At 45.1% G+C, this 22,627-nt stretch overlaps 1 protein-coding gene across 8 annotated transcripts in view; it reads left to right on the top strand.

The window, feature by feature from the left end:
* The window catches only part of zdhhc11 (zinc finger DHHC-type containing 11), a 216,467-nt gene that overhangs the window by 161,411 nt on the left and 32,429 nt on the right, over nucleotides 1-22,627 (top strand). For 7 of the 8 annotated variants that reach the window (XM_055651430.1, XM_055651440.1, XM_055651466.1 and 4 more), the window contains 5 exons: nucleotides 5,110-5,288; nucleotides 6,205-6,306; nucleotides 14,866-14,990; nucleotides 17,034-17,189; nucleotides 19,908-20,029. In XM_055651430.1, coding sequence (XP_055507405.1) covers nucleotides 5,110-5,288; nucleotides 6,205-6,306; nucleotides 14,866-14,990; nucleotides 17,034-17,189; nucleotides 19,908-20,029 — 684 coding nt within the window. The remainder of the gene's footprint in view (nucleotides 1-5,109; nucleotides 5,289-6,204; nucleotides 6,307-14,865; nucleotides 14,991-17,033; nucleotides 17,190-19,907; nucleotides 20,030-22,627) is intronic. The other variant, XM_055651476.1, reaches the window with a different exon arrangement.

Here is a 22,627-nt window from a genome sequence, read left to right on the forward strand (position 1 = left end):
TGTGCAGGTATGTGGGGATGTGGGGGGGGGGGGGGGGGGGGGGAGATTAAATGGGAACCTGAGGGGCAACGTTTTAACACAGGGTGGTGGGCGCATGGAAAAAGCTGCCTGAAAAGGTGGGTGTAGCAAGGAACTGGTTTAAACCAAAGATAGATACAAACCAAAGATAGATTCAATCTGAAGAAGGGTTTTGACCTGAAACGTTGCCTATTTCCTTCGCTCCATAGATGCTGCCTCACCCGCTGAGTTTCTCCAGCATTTTTGTCTACCTTCGATTTTCCTGCATCTGCAGTTCCTTCTTAAACATAGATGTAAAATGCTGGAGTAACTCAGCGGGACAGGCAGCATCTCTGGAGGGAAGGACTGGGTGATGTTGCAGGACTGAGCAGTCTGAAGAAGGGTCTCGAACTGAAACTTCACCCATTCCTTCTCTCCAGAGATGCTGCCTGTCCATTGAGTTACTCCAGTATTTTTTGTCTATATTTGCCTGAAGAGGTAGTTGAGGCAGGTACTATCGCAACGTTTAAGACAGATATGGATTGGGTAGGTTTAGAGGGATATGGATAAAATGCAGGTAGGTGGGACAAGTTTAGATGGGGCACGTTGGTCGGCATGGTCCAGTTGGGCCGAAGGGCCTGTTTCCATGCTGTATGACTGTGGTGATCAACTATATTTATGCTTATCATCTACTAGGCATTAGCTACATTAGCCAACAGGGATTAGAGAAGGATATTAAAATGGAAAATCTAATACTGCCATGGGGTGGGCTAAATCCTTTTGTTGCAATGTGTCTTTGTGTATGCTGCAAAAGAAAGGAATAAAATAACAAATTACCAGGGTTTTAACAAAGGAATAATTTTGAGGGCATTATTGTTGCATTATTGTCTGAATGTATTGTGAATAGTTGTGAAACTTCTCTTCCCCTTTTGTTTCTGTAATTTGTCTCTCCCCTCTCTTCTTCACCCCCTCCCTCGCTCCACCTCTCTCTCTCCCCTGATCCTTTCTCTCCTGCCTTAATCCCCACCTTTTCCCCACAGCCACTCTCTGCACGAGATTGATCCCTGGGATGGCGGGACTGTCATATGAGGAAAGATTGAAAAGACTAGGCTTGTATTCACTGGAGTTTAGAAGGATGAGGGGGATCTTATAGAGACATATAAAATTATAAAAGGACTGGACAAGCTAGATGCAGGAAAAATGTTCCCAATGTTGGGCAAGTCCAGAACCAGGGGCCACAGTCTTAGAATAAAGGGGAGGTCATTTTAAGACTGAGGTGAGAAAAAAACTTCTTCACCCAGAGAGTTGTGAATTTATGGAATTCCCTGCCACAGAGGGCAGTGGAGGCCAAATCACTGGATGGATTTAAGATAGAGCTCTAGGGGTTAGTGGAGTCAAGGGATATGGGGAGAAGGTAGGCACGGGTTATTGATAGGGAACATCAGCCATGATCACAATGAATGGCGGTACTGGCTCGAAGGGCTGAATGGCCTCCTCCTGCACCTATTTTCTATGTTTCTATGCACCTTTCTCCTCCCTGCCTCCCCCCAACCCAAATGCCTTTGTGATGTTAAAGGCACCACCTTGTTTCAAGTTGGCACCGGTGATAGTGGTTTATTTAGGTAGGTAATGGGGAGAAAACATCTTCACACAACAACATCAAATGAAGTCAGAATAGAAGTCTGCCTTGAGCTAATTGAATGGTGAAAGAAACTCAGAAAACTGAATGACCCCAAAGGAACAAAACAAGAAATCGAGTCAAATATCAAAAGCTATTGTTGTGGAAAATGGAACTGGCCCAATAAGGGAAATTCTCTGGATGCTGGTGGAAATTTGATAGCGTTCAAGAAACTATCCTTTTTTTTAAAATCCTATTTCTTCTATCAAACAAAGGACACTTTGATGTTCTTTTCATAATTGAAATTCAGCTGCTTGATATATACATGGGCTGTTAGATGTAGGCAGATAATTTATTCTTGAATTTTAGTTAAGGTAGAAAATGATGGTGACATATCATAAAAATGTCATTTTGTGGCAAGAGAGAGGGTTAGTTTGGTTCAGAGATAAAACGTGAAAACAGGCCCTTTGGCCCAGCGAGTCCGCGCCGACCAGCGATCCCCGCACATTAACTACCCGACACACACTAGGGACAATTTACATTTATACCAAGACAATTAACCTGTACATCTTTAGGGTGTGATGTAGACCTTGGAGAAAGCCCACGCAGGTCACGGGGAGAACGTTCAAACTCCTCCAGGCAAACACCCTGGAGGTTCTAACCCAGGTTTCAGCCACCAGTACGGCACCATTGCATGTGTAATCCAACACTCCATGTCTGTACGATGCTGAACAAGAAATGCTCGTTCTCACCAGGTGATGCCTTCTCTGTGAGATTACACTCGCATCAAAACTCACCACAGCATGCATTGAAGTGGAACTAAGGTCTAGCAAACCCCAGCATGAGAACAGATTGTTAATGGATACTCAAGGATTTGAGTGTAGGAGCAGGGAGGTTCTACTGCAGTTGTACAGGGTCTTGGTGAGACCACACCTGGAGTATTGCGTGCAGTTTTGGTCTCCAAATCTGAGGAAGGACATTATTGCCATAGAGGGAGTACAGAGACGGTTCACCAGACTGATTCCTGGGATGTCAGGACTTTCATATGAAGAAAGACTGGATAGACTCGGCTTGTACTCGTTAGAATTTAGAAGATTGAGGGGGGATCTTATAGAAACTTACAAAATTCTTAAGGGGTTGGACAGGCTAGATGCAGGAAGATTGTTCCCAATGTTGGGGAAGTCCAGGACAAGGGGTCACAGCTTAAGGATGAGGGGGAAATCCTTTAAAACCGAGATGAGGAGAACTTTTTTCACACACAGAGTGGTGAATCTCTGGAACTCTCTGCCACAGAGGGTAGTTGAGGCCAGTTCATTGGCTATATTTAAGAGGGAGTTAGGTGTGGCCCTTGTGGCCAAGGGGATCAGAGGGTATGGGGAGAAGGCAGGTACGGGATACTGAGTTGGATGATCAGCCATGATCATATTGAATGGCGGTGCAGGCTCGAAGGGGCCGAATGGCCTACTCCTGCACCTAATTTCTATGTTTCTATGTTTAATGTTTCTGTGATGTTGGCTGAGACAATAGGATGAATTCCTCTGCTCTTCTTTGAAAGGTGTCTTACTGCTCTGGAATGTACATCAGAGAGAGTGTGCTCCCCAAACCTTGCAATGGGATATGAACCCATAGCATTCTGACTCCAAGCTAAAGAACTGTGGCTGACACTGAACATATCCACGTCAGCGGTATAACATCCATCCGCACGGGTCAACTGAGGGAAACACAAAAGTATGCAGCATGTGTCCAAAGTGCAGCAGGGTTATTTTTCTCATGAAATAAAAAGTTTTCTGGAACAGTTGCTACACAGTTGAAATATGCATTGTTGGATTAATAATAGGGCAGTGGCAGGAACAATATTGCCACAGCAACGAGAAGTAAGCAATGTCCCAGGGGCTGCAAGTTATGAGCTCAGAGCATCTGTAAATCTTGCATTACAAGCAGAGTTTACTTTAGTGTGAAAATCTGTCACTGTTCTTTGTCAGGCTGCAGCAACGAAGTCTATGTAGATTCAGGGACCAGTTGAAAATAAAATTATTTAAGAAGGAACTGCAGATGCTGGAAAATCGAAGGTACACAAAAATGCTGGAGAAACTCAGCTGTTGCAGCAACATCTATGGAGCAAAGGAAATAGGCAACGTTTCGGGCCGAAGACGTTGAGGAAGGATTTCGGCCCGAAACGTTGGCTATTTCCTTCGCTCCATAAATACTGCTGCACCCGCTGAGTTTCTCCAGCATTTTTGTGTACCTCTGAAAATAAAATTAAGTCTCTTTTCCTAAGAGAACATGCATCTCTGTTCTCAAAGCCAAATTGTTTAGTGTAGGCATAGTTGAAATGCTGCAAATAAGGTAGCAATTTACTCATAGCCAAAGAACACATCATTTACTTGTGGTGGCGGTTGATGATAAATTTTGGTTAAATTCTAGGCCTACAAAAACTCCTCTGGTCCTCTTCAAAATAATTCCGGGGATCTTTTCTGCTGCTGGAGAACGAGCATAGGAAGGTTTAAACCAAAGATAGACACAAATGGCCGGAGTAACTCAGAGGGACAGGCAGCTTCTCTGGAGAGAAGGAATGGGCGACATTTTGGGCCAACCTGAAGAAGGACCTCGACCTGAAACGTCACCTATTCCTTCTCTCCAGAGACGCTGCCTGTGTCGCTGAGTTACTCCGGCATTTTGTGTCCATCTGCTGGCGAAAGAGCTTTGGTTTAACATGTTATCGATGAGCACCTTTGACTTCCATGGCATTATACTGATTTGTTTGTCCAAGTTACTTCAGAATCTGAAATGCGACGTGAGTCTGGCTCGCTGCTACCTGTTGACCAACAGCTATAACCTGCAATAAAGCTGCAGTGCATTAATAAAGTGTGCACAAAGTTTGTTTCAAGTGGCATTGTACCATGCCAGCTTTGGAATTGCCTCATGAGGAAAAAAAAACCTCATGCAATCAAAAAATGTCAGACAGGAAATGATCAGCTAATTTGTCAAGTCTGTCCTTCCCATTGACAAACCCTCCGGGATATGCAGGTCACTTTATAGCTATTGGCAAGGAAGATCCATGTGTATGTGAAGAAGGCCCCCGACTCCAAACACCGCATGTCCATTCCCTCCGCAGATGCTGCCTGATCCGCCGAGTTACTCCAGCACTTTGTGGTTTACTCAAGCTTCCGGTATCTGCAATTCATTGTCTCTCCATTTTTTAATTTATTTTTTAACCTTTTTCTATGGTTTGTATGGAAACTTATTATTTATTTTATGTAAAGCACTTTGGTGTCAATGCGAGTTGACTTAAAACGTGCTATATAAATAAAACTTACTTACTTACTCCATGAGTATCGTGCCATGTTTTGTCAATTTCCCCTCACACGTTGATGTAGCTGTTTGTGGGTGTTGGTTCCCATGCAGAATCCTGGACCAAAATTGAGTTGAGTTGGTTGTTTTCCGTTTTTCTTTTTCACCCAGAGCGTACATTTGCTCCTTAACAGTCGGCACAGATAATTGGGCTGTTCTTTGTGTATCATTTCATTGTGCACCTGGTTGCTGTATCTATTGACCCAGCTGACAACAGCGTGCGGGCCAGGAAGAACTACAATATTCCGATGCCAACTCTTGACCGAGCCAAGCATCCCCATGTCATTCAGAACCAGCACTGCTACCTCTGTGAAGTGGATGTGTATGTATCTACTCAGTTTAACCATGATCAATATTCTGATAGTTGTGCTCTCCATTCCATTTGTGGCTCTGCACCTGGAATGCTGAACATCTGGGGAGACTGGGATAACTATAGTGTATCAAACCAATCTATTCAAGAGGTTTGTCACTAAATGATGGGGTAACCCAGCGGGTCAGGCAGCATCTTTGGAGAACATAGAATGGCGACGATTCGGGTTGGGGCCCTCCACCAAGTCCAAGGTTGCACTTGCCCATGCACTGGGGATCTATCCACCTTAATGCGCTTTAATACAGCCAATACCTCCTCTTTGGTAATCTGTGCATCACAACTCATACGCTTTAATTCCTTAAGAGCTTGTCCCACTTGAGCGTAATTTGCGCAAAATTTACACAACATCATTTACGCGTCACAACGCGCGCATAGTGCACATTACGCGCGCATGGTGCGTGGTGACGCAGGCAGTGACACGTGGCGCCCATGGATTTTGGGATGTACAAAATCTTTGCGTGCCATCTGGTGACGCGCAAATGACGCCCAAGTGGGACAGGCCCTTTAGCTTTCATGTTCTTTACCCCAGTAAAATAGATGAGAAATATTCATTCTTCCCCAAACCTCGTGGCTCTACACAAAGACAGCCATTCCGATCTTTGAAGGGACCTATTCGTTCCCTTGCCACCTTTATTTTTAACTCACCTGGTTTGTAACTCACTTGAGTTTACAGCGAATACACTTAGAAATCTTTCCGAAAATAACCTCGTAATGCTTTTTGTTCTTGTTAACCCCAACAAGCATATTATTCCACTTTTAACATGTTAACATATGGATATGTTCCAATATAAAATGTTTCCTCATTGTGAAAAGATATTTTAAATGGCCACGCACTGACCTGAATTTACGTTGCTTTCTGTTTTTTCAGAGGAATGAAGGCCAAACACTGCAGCACTTGTAACAAATGCATTTCAGATTTTGATCATCATTGCAAATGGCTCAACAATTGCGTTGGAGGAAGGAACTACTGGTCAGTTACCTAATGTCAAAAAAAAATTAATTCTGATCTGTTTCACAAAAATCACAAATTCATTGCTAGAGGATAGGTTTGCATATTGGCGAATGTATTTCAATTGTCGGTGCCTTTTTCAAGATAGATCGATCGATAAATAAATAAATATGAAATTAATGGCTTAATAATGAAAATAATTGAGAAAGACACAAGTAGGGCTGCCAACATTGGGTGAGAGTTGGGAGTGGAAAATTGCGAGAGACCCGAGGGAGCGTAGCGACCGAGTTGGTGGTTGGGGGGGGGGGGGGGGGGGGTCGGGGGGGGAGAGGTACAGCGCTTTTTGCATTTTTCAGCTTGAAATTGTGCAATCTGGTGCATTCTGTAGCAAGTCTTTTAAGTTACACTTGAATGCAATATTTATGCTTTAAAATTGATTAGTTATGAATAAGGTTAGGCTAAATTACATTCCACAGTAGATAGCAATGTTACAAAATTTTGAGATTTAAAAAATCAAGTCTGCAATTTATCCCATCAGATAAAGCATAACAATAAGTTTAATTTGACACCTAATTCACTTTCATATCTCAAGTAATAAAAAAGTCATGGCCATTTTCATACACGGAAATTAGCATCTTGTTCCCTATTGATTTTCTATGGACATAACAAAAAAGCTGTGATCGAGGACAGTCAAAAGCCCATAACCTTCTTAAAAATTAAGAGAACTGAATGAAATTTTCAGTTATCATAGATTGAACCATTCTGAAACAAATATAAAATAATCTTACTTGGAGGACCTGAAATTAAAGCATATAATTAGTTAGTTACCCAATTGTAGCTAATTTCAAACTTCAATTACTAGATCTAAACATCTATCCGTTTCTTAATAAATGATTAACATTTTTAAATAGCCTAAGTGTCCAAATAATATTCACAAATAATTCACAATAAAACATGATTTTTAAATCTCATTTACATTAATTTATAGGCCAAATAGAAGTAATTTAGTGTTCAATTGCTGTAAATTAAAGTCCATTTTAAATAGGCTTTCTAGTGGGTTCCTGTGAACGCGCTGGTTTAGAACGTTCACATTGCAGTGGATTTGTGCCCTCAAATGTCCAGAAAAATACTGCGGGATATAAAGAGCCCAAAATGAACTATTCGCTATAGAAAACTTTATATTACAGGGTTCTTAAGAAGCCCCTTTTAATGTAAAAATAAGGTACATACCTTTAATAGTTTGCTTTATAAAATCCTGGGGCTGCGAGAGATCGCGGGTTTAGAGAGTGATTTTTAAACTACTATAACTATTATACAAGGTCATTAAAACTAATAATACCTTTTGCGACGGGGTCTTTCAGCGATTTTCCGTTAATGATTTACTAGGCTGAACATTTTAGATTGCAACAGCCTAGTAAAAATCGCGTTTTAATCCCGCCCCCTCTAAACAGCGCCAAAATCACACACACGGGGCTGGGACAGATTCTCAACCACGATTCAGGTAGGTTTTGCAACATACCTACAGTAGAGCCAGGCTCCGATCAACAGGTGCAGCACATGAATGGTCTTGGTGTATTCATGTATGGAAATCAGGTTATAATCAGGCACTTGGCATATGTTGACCAATCTGGGTCTCACTGCACACCTGGTACCTGACCCTGACTCCAGTTGCGTACCATCTCTCATTCCTGACCCTGAGTCCAGCCTTACACCTGGCCCCCTATTCTACCCTGATCATAGCTGCTTACCTGCTTAGGCTCCCAGTTCAGAACTGTCCCAGCTTTGACAGCACACCTAGTACTACTCCAGACCTTGACTCTGGATGCACACATGGCCTTGCTCCTAGCCCCTCTGCTCTGACAATATTTATGGCCCACACATAAAGCCCCATAACTGACCCCCTGGACTTAACCTATTACATTACGTTCAATAATGTTTAGATTTTTGGGGGAAGGACATGTAAAAATTAAATGATTTTTTAGATCTTTTGACAGCAAGGATTTAAAGATTTGTAGTAACAAAATGAACAGTAAAGGGCCTGTCCCACTTACATGTCCTTGGCACGCAAATTACGCAATCTCGTGGTCGAGTTAAGGCGTATGGGCATTGTATGGCTACGCGGGGCCGGTCACACTTAGGAGTGCAGAGGGGTATGTAATTGTGCGCGACATCGAGCGGGGCTCGGAAATGTTTGTAGCGAACAAAATCTTTGCGCGCCAACGGCCTGTCGCGGAATTGACGGCCAAAGTGGGACAGGCCCAAGACCCTGTCGCGACGCAACGTCTCACCTCCAACAGCAGCAGAAGCCGGCAAACGATCGCTGAGCTCGGCCTGGGGCTCACAGCCGTTGCGGTCCGGATCCGCCCCCACTTCTACTCCCAGAGCGGGGCCAAGAAAATTGAAGATAAACGCAAAATGCTGGAGTTACTCAGCGGGACCGGCAGCATCTCTGGAGAGAAGCAATGGGTGACGTTTCGGGTCAAGACCCTTCTTTTCAGACGCAAGAAGAGTCTCGACATGAAACGTCACCCGTTGCTTCTCTCCAGAGATGCTGCCGGTCCCGCTGAGTTACTCCAGCTTTGTGTCCATCTTCAAATGATGTCACATGCTCCAGACAGCTGTGCATACGCATGTAATCGCGCCCGACCTTCACGGGACAGTTGCGACTCAACGCGACCACAAGGTCACGTAATTTGCGTGCCAAGGACATGTAAGTGGGACAGGCCTTTAAATGTTCTGAGGTTTTGTACCTTTTGGGATCCTTAGTCATGTAAGAACCATGTTATATTCAGACCTCTTTTCAAAGTTAATATCTGATGCAAAGAGCTTAATCTTTTACTTTTTGGCGGTAAGCTTTTTCTAAAATTCTCTTTGTGTTGTGACTGGGCAGTAGTTATTTATAACTAATCTTATAATCTTATTAGAATTCTGACATGTAACCTAAATGAGTCAGAGATTGAGTACCCTACTGTAAGCATCAGAAATATCCCTTGGAGCCTGATACAGTTAATGGTTAACTGCTTAACAAGGTGAAGCTAGGAAAGGTACACAGTTTGTATGTAACAGTTGCCAAAGTAGCAATGAAGTGCTTCAGGTCACTGTGTGCCCTGATGCTTGGCGAGTTAGATTTGCTTTTGACTCGCATAAAAACAATTGGATCACCTTTGTAACTTGCTCTTGCTCAGTCATTGCATCCTTGGGGAACTTTACTCTTTGCTGACCTCGTTTTGTCCTGAAACTAAGCTAAACCTTGATCAACTTTCCTGAGATTTTGTTACACGAGTTGCTCATTTACGATGACATTTAAAAGACATTTGGACAGGTATATGGATAGGAAAGGATTAGAGGGATATGGGTCAAACTTGGGCAGGTGGAACGGGCATGGATAGAAACATAGAAACATAGAAATTAGGTGCAGGAGTAGGCCATTCGGCCCTTCGAGCCTGCACCGCCATTCAATATGATCATGGCTGATCTTGGTTGCCCCATGATCATGGCTGATCATGGGGCATCTTGGTCTGCATGGGCATGTTGGGCTGAAGGGCCTGTTTCCATGCTGTATTAGGAAGGATTTTTTTTTGTGGCAAAAAATGACGGAGGACTATTTGTTGTATGTGACGGCTAGTGGGGTGGAAGGTGATGACTAGGGGGACTCTGCCCTTGCTCCGAGTGGGGGGATGGGGAGAGAGAGCAGTGTTGCGGGGTATTGAAGAGACCCTGGTGAGAGCTGCACCCGCTGAGTTTCTCCAGCATTTTTGTCCACCTTCCATGCTGTATTACCCTATGGTGTCAAATTGTGTCTGATGGCACTGCCACAGTTGCACCGCTGTGCATCCAAATTGAATCATCCTCCAAGATTCGTTTTAATTTTGGATTGTTTATCTTAGAAACATAGAAATTAGGTGCAGGAGTAGGCCATTCGGCCCTTCGAGCCTGCACTGCCATTCAATATGATCATGGCTGATCATCCAACTCAGTATCCCGTACCTCCCTTCTCTCCATACCCCCTGATCCCCTTAGCCACAAGGGCCACATCTAACTCCCTCTTAAATATAGCCAATGAACTGGCCTCAACTACCCTCTGTGGCAGAGAATTCCAGAGATTCACCACTCTCTGTGTGAAAAAAGTTCTTCTCAGCTCGGTTTTAAAGGATTTCCCCTTTATCCTTAAGCTGTGACCCCTTGTCCTGGACTTCCCTAACATCGGGAACAATCTTCCTGCATCTAGCCTGTCCAATCCCTTAAGAATTTTGTACGTTTCTATAAGATCCCCTCTCAATCTTCTAAATTCTAGAGAGTATAAACCAAGTCTATCCAGTCTTTCTTCATAAGACAGTCCTGACATCCCAGGAATCAGTCTGGTGAACCGTCTCTGCACTCCCTCTATGGCAATAATGTCCTTCCTCAGATTTGGAGACCAAAACTGTACGCAATACTCCAGGTGTGGTCTCACCAAGACCCTGTACAACTGCAGTAGAACCTCCCTGCTCCTATACTCAAATCCTTTTGCAATGAAAGCTAACATACCATTCGCTTTCTTTACTGCCTGCGCACCTGCATGCCTACCTTCAATGACTGGTGTACCATGACATCCAGGTCTCGCTGCATCTCCCCCTTTCCCAATCGGCCACCATTTAGATAATAGTCTGCTTTCCTGTTTTTGCCACCAAAATGGATAACCTCACATTTATCCACATTATACTGCATCTGCCAAACATTTGCCCACTCACCCAGCCTATCCAAGTCACCCTGCAGTCTCCTAGCATCCTCCTCACAGCTAACACTGCCCCCCAGCTTAGTGTCATCCGCAAACTTGGAGATATTGCCTTCAATCCCCTCATCCAGATCATTAATATATATTGTAAATAGCTGGGGTCCCAGTACTGAGCCTTGGGGTACCCCACTAGTCACTGCCTGCCATTGTGAAAAGGACCCGTTTACTCCTACTCTTTGCTTCCTGTTTGCCAGCCAGTTCTCTATCCACATCAATACTGAACCCCCAATGCCTTGTGCTTTAAGTTTGTATACTAATCTCTTATGTGGGACCTTGTCGAAAGCCTTCTGGAAGTCCAGATACACCACATCCACTGGTTCTCCCCTATCCACGCTACTAGTTACATCCTCGAAAAATTCTATAAGATTCGTCAGACATGATTTACCTTTCGTAAATCCATGCTGACTTTGTCCAATGATTTCACCACTTTCCAAATGTGCTGCTATCCCATCTTTAATAACTGACTCTAGCAGTTTCCCCACTACCGATGTTAGACTAACTGGTCTGTAATTCCCCATTTTCTCTCTCCCTCCCTTCTTAAAAAGTGGGGTTACGTTTGCTACCCGCCAATCTTCAGGAACTACTCCAGAATCTAAAGAGTTTTGAAAGATAATTACTAATGCATCCACTATTTCGGGAGCTACTTCCTTAAGTACTCTGGGATGCAGCCTATCTGGCCCTGGGGATTTATCGGCCTTTAATCCATTCAATTTACCCAACACCACTTCCCGGCTAACCTGGATTTCACTCAATTCCTCCAACTCCTTTGACCCCGCGTTCCCTGCTATTTCCAGCAAAATTATTTATGTCTTCCTTAGTGAAGACGGACCAAAGTAGTTATTCAGTTGGTCCGCCATATCCTTGTTCCCCATGATCAACTCACCTGTTTTCTGACTGCAAGGGACCTACATTTGTTTTAACTAATCTCTTTCTTTTCACATATCTATAAAAACTTTTGCAGTCAGTTTTTATGTTCCCTGCCAGTTTTTCTTTCATAATCTATTTTTCCTTTCCTAATTAAGCCCTTTGTCCTCCTCTGCTGGTCTTTGAATTTCTCCCAGTCCTCCGGTATGCTGCTTTTTCTGGCTAATTTATACGCATCATCCTTCGCTTTGATACTATCCCTGATTTCCCTTGTTATCCATGGATGTACTACCTTCCCTGATTTATTCTTTTGCCAAACTGGGATGAACAATTTTTGTAGTTCATGCATGCAGTCTTTAAATGTCTTCCATTGCATATCCACCGTCAACCCGTTTAGAATTAATTGCCAGTCAATCTTGGCCAATTCATGTCTCATACCCTCAAAGTTACCTTTCTTTAAGTTCAGAACCATTGTTTCTGAATTAACAATGTCACTCTCCATCCTAATGAAGAACTCAACCATATTATGGTCACTCTTGCCCAAGGGGGCACGTACAACAAGATTGCTAACTAACCCTTCCTCATTACTCAATACCCAGTCTAAAATAGCCAGCTCTCTCGTTGGTTCCTCTACATGTTGATTTAGATAACTATCCCGCATACATTCCAAGAAATCCTCTTCCTCAGCACCCCTACCAATTTGATTCACCCAATCTATATGTAGATTGAAGTCACCCATTATAACCGTTTTGCCTTTGTCGCACGCATTTCTAATTTCCTGTTTGATACCATCTCCAACTTCACTACTACTGTTAGGTGGCCTGTACACAACACCCACCAGCGTTTTCTGCCCCTTAGTGTTTTGCAGCTCTACCCATACCGATTCCACATCCTCCAAACTAATGTCCTTCCTTTCCATTGCATTAATCCCTCTCTAATCAGTAACGCTACCCCACCTCCTTTTCCTTTCTGTCTATCCCTCCTGAATATTGAATATCCCTGGATGTTCAGCTCCCAGCCTTGGTCACCCTGGAGCCATGTCTCCGTGATCCCAACTATATCTTAGTCATTAATAGCTATCTGCACATTCAACTCATCCACCTTATTACGAATGCTCCTTGCATTGAGACACAAAGCCTTCAGGCTTGTTTTTACAACACTCTTACCCCTTATACAATTATGTTGAAAAGTGGCCCTTTTTGATTTTTGCCCTGGTTTTGTCTGCCTGCCACTTTTACTTTTCACCTTGCTACCTGTTTCTTCGACCCTCATTTTACACTCTTCGGTCTCTACGCTCACACATTTAAGAAACCCTTTCCCTTTAACTCCATCCTCCACTATCCCATTCAACACCCCACCCCCCTTATTCAGTTTAAAGCCACCCGTGTAGCAGTGGCAAACCTGCCTGCCAGAATGCTGGTCCCACACCTGTTAAGATGCAATCCGTCCCTTTTGTACAGTTCCCCCTTACCCCAAAACAGATCCCAGTGATCTAAGAATCTAAATCCCTGCCCCGTGCACCAGTTCCTCAGCCACACGTTCAGGTCCCGTATCTCCTTGTTCCTGCTCTCGCCAGCACGGGGAACTGGAAGCAAACCGGAGATAACAACCCTGGAGGTCCTGCTTTTCAACATTTTTCCGAGCTCTCTAAAGTCACGTTGCAGAATATTCATCCCCTTCTTTCCGACATCGTTTGTGCCGACATGCACTACCACTTCCGGATGTTCACCTTCGCCCTTGAGGATTTTCTGCACTCTGTCCGTGACATCCTGGATCCTGGCACCGAGAAGGCAGCACACCATCCTCGCATCCTTAATCCCATTGAGGGAAATAATTTGATAATCTCATTGCTAATTCGTATTCGAGATATGCATCCAGCCCCTTCTTGCTTGATAACATTTTCTCACCACTTTTGCTGGCGTCAGTTACTAACACATTACTCATTTTTAAGGTAAGGGCTACAGAAAAAAGTTAAGCCAATGGGAATGAGAGGGAAGAACAGATTAACCATGACTGAATGGTGAAGTAGACTTGATGGGCTAGATGGCCTAAAGGGCTTGTCCCATCAGCATGCGATTGCATGCGTCTCGCGCGACCAAACGTGGTCGCTAGAGGCGTACGGCCGCGCGGGGCCGGTCTCACTTCGAACCGCGGAGGCGTATGGAGTTGTGCGGTGCTGGTCCCGACATCGCACAGGGCTCCAAAAATCCCGCACTGTGAAAATTCCGCGCGCATTGAGGGCCTACGCAGCGTCTTGACGGCGTAAGCAGCATCGTGATGGCGTACGCCTAGCGCATGCTGTTGCGCGATGGCGTCACCGCCTGATGCCGTGTGACGTCCAAATTCAGTCGACCCACCTCCTGTTCAGCTGATTGGTGACTATGACGCAAATTAAGTCACGCGCGAACTTTGCGTGTACTTAGCGCGTACTCTGCTTCCGTTTGGTCGCGCTAGACGCATGCAATCGCATGCTGGTGGGACAGGCCCTTAATTTTGCCCCTATGTCTTATGGTCTCTGCCCTACTTGCTGCCTACCTCTCTGGTGGGCCACTTGCTGGATCAGTGTGTATGCACCACTTCACCAAACCTATTGATTCATGTCCCAGATTTTTGGTGTGTTGTGCAGCACTAAATTCACACGCCCATGTCATAGAGTGATACAGTGTGGAAACTTGCCCACACCGGCTAACAGGTCCCAGCTACACTAGTCTCACCTGCCCACATTTATCCCATATCCATCCAAACCTGTCCTATCCATGTGCCTGTCTAACTGTTTCATAAGCGTTGGGATAGTCCCTGTCTCAACTACCTCCTCTGGCCAAAAGAATTCCCAGGCCAGATTATCTACAACCTTCTAGCTACTAAAGGTTAAGCTGTGCAGGCATATTTTAATTTCTAAATGAGCAAAGTTTAATATTCCTCTTTCTTTTGCATTCCTTTAGGTTTTTCTTCCACACGGTGGTGTCCGCAGTGCTCGGCATCCTGCTGATTGCACTAGTTATCATTTATGTTTTCATCCAGCAGTTTGTAAATCCTGCAGAACTCCGCACGGCTCCACAGTTTAAAGGTACGTGTCTCAGCAACGGGTTTGTCACAAGGGAGAGCTTGTGCACATTTTACTAGTCTTTGTGTTTGTTGTGTGTGTGTTTTCCTTCTCATGTTCCTGATTAGAGGCACACCTTTAGCTGCCAGTCCATGACGGGGAATATGGGCAGGAATTTCAATGTGTCTGGTTTCCAAGTTGCATGTTAATTGTACTTATGTTACAAACATACATCCATCTGTGAGTGCCCAAACTGGATTTAATCATTGAGTGGGGAGAGGAGATTACCCTGAGGCCACTGACTTCCACAATTCCTTCCAGGAACTGCCAACCATTAAAAGATGTGGCATAAATCTCCACTTTGTCGGTTCTCAGAAGAGCAGTTACTGTGTTTCACATTCCAGCTCAGTGCTCATGATCTTTGATGGAACTTTTCACTGTGATATCGGGAGCCATCGGGAGGAGTTTTTCCGAGCCCTGTATTTTTTTTATCTGTTCTCTCCACCTCCATCTATCCCAAAATTGACCATGTTTTAGTTCAGTTTAGAGATGCAGCGTGGAAACAGGCCCTTCAGCCCACCGAGCCCGCACCGTACCAGCGATCCCAGCGCATTCATTCTACCCTGCACACACTCGGGACAATTTGTCGTTTTATAGCAAGCCAATTAACCTACAAACTTGTACTTCTTTGGAGTGTGAGAGGAAACCGGTCTCCGAGAAAGCCCTCGCAGGTCACGGGGAGAACGTGCAAACTCCACACCGACAGGCACCCGTAGTCAGGATCGAACCCTGGGGTCTCTGGTACTGCAAGGCAGTAGCTCTACCGTTATAGAAACATAAAAAATAGGTGCAGGAGTAGGCCGTTCGGCCCTTTGAGCCTGCACCGCCATTCAATATGATCACGGCTGATCATCCAACTCATTATCCTGTACCTGCCTTCTCTCCATACCCCCTGATCCCATTAGCCACAAGGGCCACATCTAACTCCCATGTTGCCTAATGTTCTGATTAAGGATTAATGAAATCTTTTTTTTTTAAAAGGCACAAACTGCTGTAGTAGCACAGTGGGTCAGGCAGCATCTCTGGAAAACACAGATAGGTGATATTTCAGATTGGGGCCCTTCTTCAGACTGAAGAAGGCTCAGGACCTGAAATGTCGCCTACCCATGGTCTCATGAGATGCTGATAATGTACATGATAATATATACCCTCTTATCTCATTGAAATGGTGCGGAGAGGCAAAAAGGATCTCTCTTCCCCCACCCTCTTTACTAATACGTCCCTTCAAACTTGCCTCTTCTCTCAAGCCTTTGACCACCTGACCTAACGTGTTTGGTTTAGTTTGGAGATACAGCGTGAAAACAGGCCCTTCTTCCCGCCAGGTTCTTGCCCACCAGCAGTCACCCCGTACACTAGCACTATCCCACACACTAGGAACGATTTACAATTTTTTTACCAAAGCCAATTAATTTACAAACCTGTATGTCTTTGGGGTGTGGGAGGATACCGGAGCATCCGGAGAAATCCCACGCAGTTACAGGAAGAAGGTGCAAACGTCCTACAGACAGCACCTGTGGTCAGGATCGAACCCGGATCTCTGCCGTTGTAAAGCAGCAACTCTACCGCTGCACCACCGTGCGCTACTGCGCCACCGTGTTTTAGTCACAGTAAGTTAAAACTGCTATGGGACACTAGGAATGTTGTAATATTCTGTCATAAATACATTGATGCTGGAGTTCAAATAAAAAAAAACAGCCTTATGTTGCAAGATAGATGAGATGGCATGTCAAAGAATTTGCCATCGAGCTGCCATATGCTGAATGAAAATCAGTTTCAAGTGAAATTGCCCTTGACGTACTACCTGGTGCTGCTATGGAGCAAATATACAAAGGTACAATCAAAATATTCAGGGACTCAACCCAGTTATTTTGAGTTTACGCTGGCAATGCACTATTATCAATTGCACGATTTGGGTGGATGTTGCAAATTTGAAGTAGCTGGTGAGATTGTAGACATGTTATAATTCGGTCAGTGTTTTAATGACTGCATTTTGTTTTATTTGCACAGATGTTCAAGGAAACAACACATGGTTAGCGTTTTTACCCATTGCACCAGTGGAAACATCACAAGCTGGGATTTTAGGCATCGCAGGAATCACCATTATCCTCAGCCTTGCCTCGCTGATGCTACTTGGTCACCTGCTGTGCTTTCACATTTACCTGTGTGAGTGTGGAGTGATTCAGAGACACTTCATTTGTCATTTTGAGGTTTGCTGTCATGGCAGAGGAGTTTTATTTCTGTGGGCCAGGTGGATTGTTGGAGACAAAGCTGTGTTCTAGGTTTTTAGACCAATGGTTTGTTGGAGTCAGTTGGGTGTTTGAGTGAAGGAGTGCAGTGACAGACGGGGAACTTGCTTTATTGTCTCGGTGGCGACCATCCCCTTTAGGGAACATCAGTTAAAGTCATGGAGCAAGCAGTACAGCAGGGAAAAGAGGCCCTCCTTCAGCACAATTTGTCCATGCCGACCATGTTAAGCGAGTCCCATTTGACTGCATTTGACCCATAGCCCTCCAAACCCTTCATGTATCTGTCCAAATGTCTTTTTAAAAGTCAGAATTCTTCACTCATTTTCGATTAGATATAATTTATTGCCACACAACCAGGGTCGGTGGAAATTTGGGTTGTCAGCAGCAGTACAATAATAAAGAACACACAACCACAATAAAACTGTAACACAAACATCTACCACAGCATTCATCACTGTGGTGGAAGGGTCAAAATTTGGCCAGTCCTCCTCCATTCCCCCCCCCCCCCCCCCCCCCCCCCCCCCCCCCCCCCCCCCCCCGTGGACAGGACCAGAGTCCAGAGTCAGTCCAGGATCAAGAGTCTCATTTGGACCCCTCACCAAACGAATGCCGTTTCTGCAGCCATACATTACACACAAATAGACCCCGACACAACATAATTCCAATTTTACATAAACATCCATCACATAGCTGTGATGGAAGGCCAAAAAAAACTTATCTCTCCACTGCACTCTCCCCCCCCCGATGTCAGAGTCAAAGTCAAAGCCCCCGGCTGGCGATGGCGATTGTCCCGCAGCCATTAAAGGCACGCCGGGTGGTGCGAGGTCGCACACCGGGTCTTGATGTTGGAGCCCCCGGTGTGCGCTCGCAGAGTCCCGCGGCCATTCCAGCCGCGCGGGGCGGTGTAGTGAGGCCCCGCTCCAGGAGCTCTTCAACCCCGCAACACGGGCGGGAGAATTCGCCGTTGCAGGAGCCCCGAAAAGCGGTCTCCCTCCAGGGAGCCGCGGGCTCCCAGTGCCGCCGTCCGCAGACCTGCAGTAGCAGCCTCCGACTCAGCAGCGGCATCGGCAGCAGCAGCAGCAGCAGCGGCAACGCTCCTCCACCGCTCCACCCGCTCCAGTCTCGGCCAGCTCCGCAACGGCGACGGTGAGTAGCCCCAGAGTCCCCGGCTTCTTCCTGTTGGAGGCCGCTCCTCGTTGCGGCCCCAACGACAACGGAAACCCGACGAGAAAAGGTCGGGTCTCCAGTGCAGGGAGAGATTTAAAAAGTTTCCCCCCCCCCTCCAACCCCACCCCCCCCCCCCCAAACACACACCCCAACAAAAATAACAAAAGTCCAGGATCGGTTCGAGATTTAAAGACTCCGCTGCAGCCAGAAGCACCGTAGACTGCAGGGCCGGCGGTCGGAAAATGAAGAGGAAAATCAGAGCAATTCTTAACGATATGGTCTCCTTTCATTGATTTATTACAAGTATAGTATGGTGCAACACAACTGGAAATTAACTGCTTCTGAACTGGGTGATGGGTGTGGTGAAATATGAAGTAGGCATATCCCTTTACTGTTTCCTTTCTCTTTTTTTTCATTTTTGTTCTCTGTTCCTTTTTTTTTTACAATTATATGGGTTTTTCTCTTCATCTTTCTACAGGCTATCTATCACTTGTTAACCCCGGGAGTGGTACTCCAGGGGCTAATACATCACCTTTTCCCTCACTCGTTCCTTTTCTCGATTTCTCATTCTTGTGTTACCTTTCTCTTGCTAAATTTTAAATAGAAGTTGTACACAAAATGTATTATGTCTTACGCCACGGTTTATACTACTGTACACTGCTAATAAAAATACAAATTTAAAAAAAAAAAAATTCATCACTCATCCCATATAGTTTCTGGTTCCCTAAACATTGCAGGTCTGGCGCTGGTTGGACTCCGCCAGTTTCATGAATGTATTGTGAAGTTGTACAGGGTCTTGGTGAGACCACACCTGGAGTATTGCGTACAGTCTTGGTCTCCTAATCTGAGGAAAGATTCTTGCCATAGAGGGAGTGCAGAGAAGGTTCACCAGACTGATTCCTGGGATGGCAGGACTTTCATATGAAGAAAGACTGGATAGACTCGGCTTGTACTCGCTAGAATTTAGAAGATTGAGGGGGGATCTTATAGAAAATTACAAAATTCTTAAGGGGTTGGGACAGGCTAGATGCAGGAAGATTGTTCCCGATGTTGGGGAAGTCCAGAACAAGGGGTCACAGTTTAAGGATAAGAGGGAAGTCTTTTATGACCGAGATGAGAAAATCATTTTTTTCAGATTCAGATTCAGATTCAACTTTAATTGTCATTGTCAGTTTACAGTACAGAGACAACGAAATGCAGTTTTCACACAGAGAGTGGTGAATCTGTGGAACTCTCTGCCACAGAAGGTAGTTGAGGCCAGTTCATTGGCTATATTTAAGAGGGAGTTAGATGTGGCCCTTGTGACTAAAGGGATCAGGGGGTATGGAGAGAAGGCAGGTACAGGATACTGAGTTGGATGATCAGCCACGATCATATTGAATGGCGGTGCAGGCTCGAAGGGCCGAAGGGTCTACTCCTGCACCTATTTTCTATGTTTCTATGAATGCTATTTCTGTACTTTTCCTAGCCTTGAAGAAGTTGAGTACTTACGAGTACGTTGTACGGGAACGTCACAATCAGGACATCCGGGACCATGGGAACGATCCTGAGTCTGCACATACTGCATCTGCTCGGATGACCACTCTTCAGGTACAGTGCAAGCGAGGCTCAGTTCAGGACTGCATATTCCATATTGACGTTTGTGAAGCATAAAGGAGGAAATCACATTCTGTGGTGGCATCAATTCCACGCGACATTAAGCTGAAGAAGAAGCAATGGCCACATGTCATGGCTGCAAAATGTTTCTTTCCTTTATTTGATCTTTGTTGATTGCACGTAGAGCAACGGTGATGTTGATTAAATGAGGTTCAGGTGCTTTTTGTGAGACTAGGGTTGGGATCTCCCCATAGAGTGGATGTTTAAGAGAGTCCAGTGTGTTTGGTTGTCATATGTCCCAAAGTGGAACAATGAAATTCTCACTTGCAGCAGCACAACGGGTCGGAAACACGTTACTCGTTATATAATAAAATAAACAAGCACCAAGAAAATAAGTTAAGGGCCTGTTCCACTTGGGCGCCATTTGCGAATTTGAGAATCCTGGTGCGCCGCGCGCTACCACACGTCACTGCCTATGCCACCATGCGCCATGCGCATGTAATGCACGCCATGCACGCGTTACAACGCGCGCGTTGTGCATCATGACGCCTAAATGATGCGTAGAAGACGCGCAAATGACGTCCAAGTGGGACAGGCCCTTCAGGCAAAATAATTCGACCCAATGGAACATCCCCTACTTGCAGTCTTCCTGCATTACAAGATATGCCTGAGATATTTCCGTAGATGCTTTTGCTCATAGAGTCATACAGCGGCCCAACTTAGTTTAGTTTATTACATTGTCACGTATACTGAGGTACAGTAAACAGCTTTTTGGTTGCATGCTATCCAACATGCTGATGCCTACCAACATGTCTACACTAGACTCACCTGCCTTTGTTTGGCCCAAATCCATCTAAATAGCCTGTCCCACTTTCACAACCTAATTCACAACCTTTTTTACTCGTGGGCATTTTTCACATGCCAGAAAAAATGACCCAACCTACTTGATGCCACGAGTACCTACGACTAGCATCACGGCCCTGACCCACCTACGACCTTACCTATGACCTTGTGACGACCATGCTGTGAGTACGAGTCAAGGGCAAACTCGGAAGAGGTCGGGAAAGTGGTTCAGGCCCTTTAATCTACCCTCTCCTATCCATGCACCTGTGCAAATGGTTTTTTCAACTTCAACTTCCTCCTCAGGCAGTTTATTCCATAGACCTACCACCTTTTGTGTAAAAAAAAGAAACAAAAATGGCCCCTTGGGTTCCAATTATATCTTCCACCTCTTACCTTAAACCTATGCCCTCATGTTCTTGATTCCTTCATTGGTATTGCCTTGTTGGAAATGCAGCAGCAATCCAGATTGTGTTCAGTAACATTGGGAGGGGGGTAAACAACCCAAAGGATTTTGTAGGAGTGCTCCTTCAGTTTATATAAACTGCGATTGAACTACTGAGGAAACCATGAGATAATTCTAATCCAACATCTTCAGAACATTGGAATTCAGGTCAGTTTTATGTCAAGTGTACAGTAGTATAGTGATACATTTTTGTAGCCTGCTATCCTACTGTGCAGTGTCTAGTCAGTCTACCATTCAGTGGTGGCCAGTGCTCTGTTTTTTGCTGTGGCCTGTTGGGGAGAAGGCGCCCGCATAGCGGACAAAAACAGACTGGACAAGCTGATCAGGAAGGCCGGCTCAGTGGTCGGGGCTGAGCAACTAACGGTCCAGCAGGTGGCAGAGGCCAGAACTCTGAACAAACTAGGTTCAATAATGACCAACCCCACTCACCCACTCCACGCCCTGAAGGTGATCAAGAGCAGCATCTTCAGTCAGAGACTGATTGCACCAATGTGCAAAACGGAGAGATATAGGAAGTCTTGTATACCAGCTGCTATAAGGTTTTACAATGCACAAAAATAATTTTGGATTTTTTTAGTATTATTCATTCATTGTATTTTAACTTATTAAGTATTGAAGCTATCTGAGGAAATGTGTGGTGTTATGTCTGTCTTGAAGCTGTTGTGGCACTGTAATTTCCTGTAAAGGATTATTAAAGGTTATTCAATCCAGTCAGCAGAAAGACAACCCATGAATACAATTAAGCCACTCAGAGTGTATATGCAGTTTGCATATTGGGCCAATAGATCTGTGGATGACGCAGTCAACCTGGACCTGCACTTCATCCTCCAGCACCTAGACAGCTAGGGGACCTATGCGAGGATTTTGTTTGTTGATTTTAGGTCTGCATTCAACACCATTGTGCCAGAGCTACTACACTACAAACCTTCCAAGTTGACTGTGCCTGAACCCCTCTGTCAGTGGGTCACCAGCTTCCAGACAGACAGGAAGCAGCATGTGAGGCTGGGAAAGCACATCTCAGACCCGCAAACCCTCAGCATAGGAGCACCGCAAGGCTGCGTACTCTCCTCTCCTCTACTCTCTCTACACTGATGACTACACCTCCACAGACCCCTCTGACAAGCTTCTCAAGTTTGCGGACGACACAACTCTGATTGGACTGATCCAGGATGGGGAGGAATCTGCCTACAGACAGGAAGTGACACAGCTGGCATCCTGGTGCAATCGCAACAACCTGAAGCTCAATGCTCTTAAGACAGTGGAATTGATTGTAGACTTTAGGAGAG

The sequence above is a fragment of the Leucoraja erinacea genome, chromosome 2 (assembly GCF_028641065.1).
Source record: "Leucoraja erinacea ecotype New England chromosome 2, Leri_hhj_1, whole genome shotgun sequence".
NCBI classification, from domain to species: domain Eukaryota; kingdom Metazoa; phylum Chordata; class Chondrichthyes; order Rajiformes; family Rajidae; genus Leucoraja; species Leucoraja erinaceus.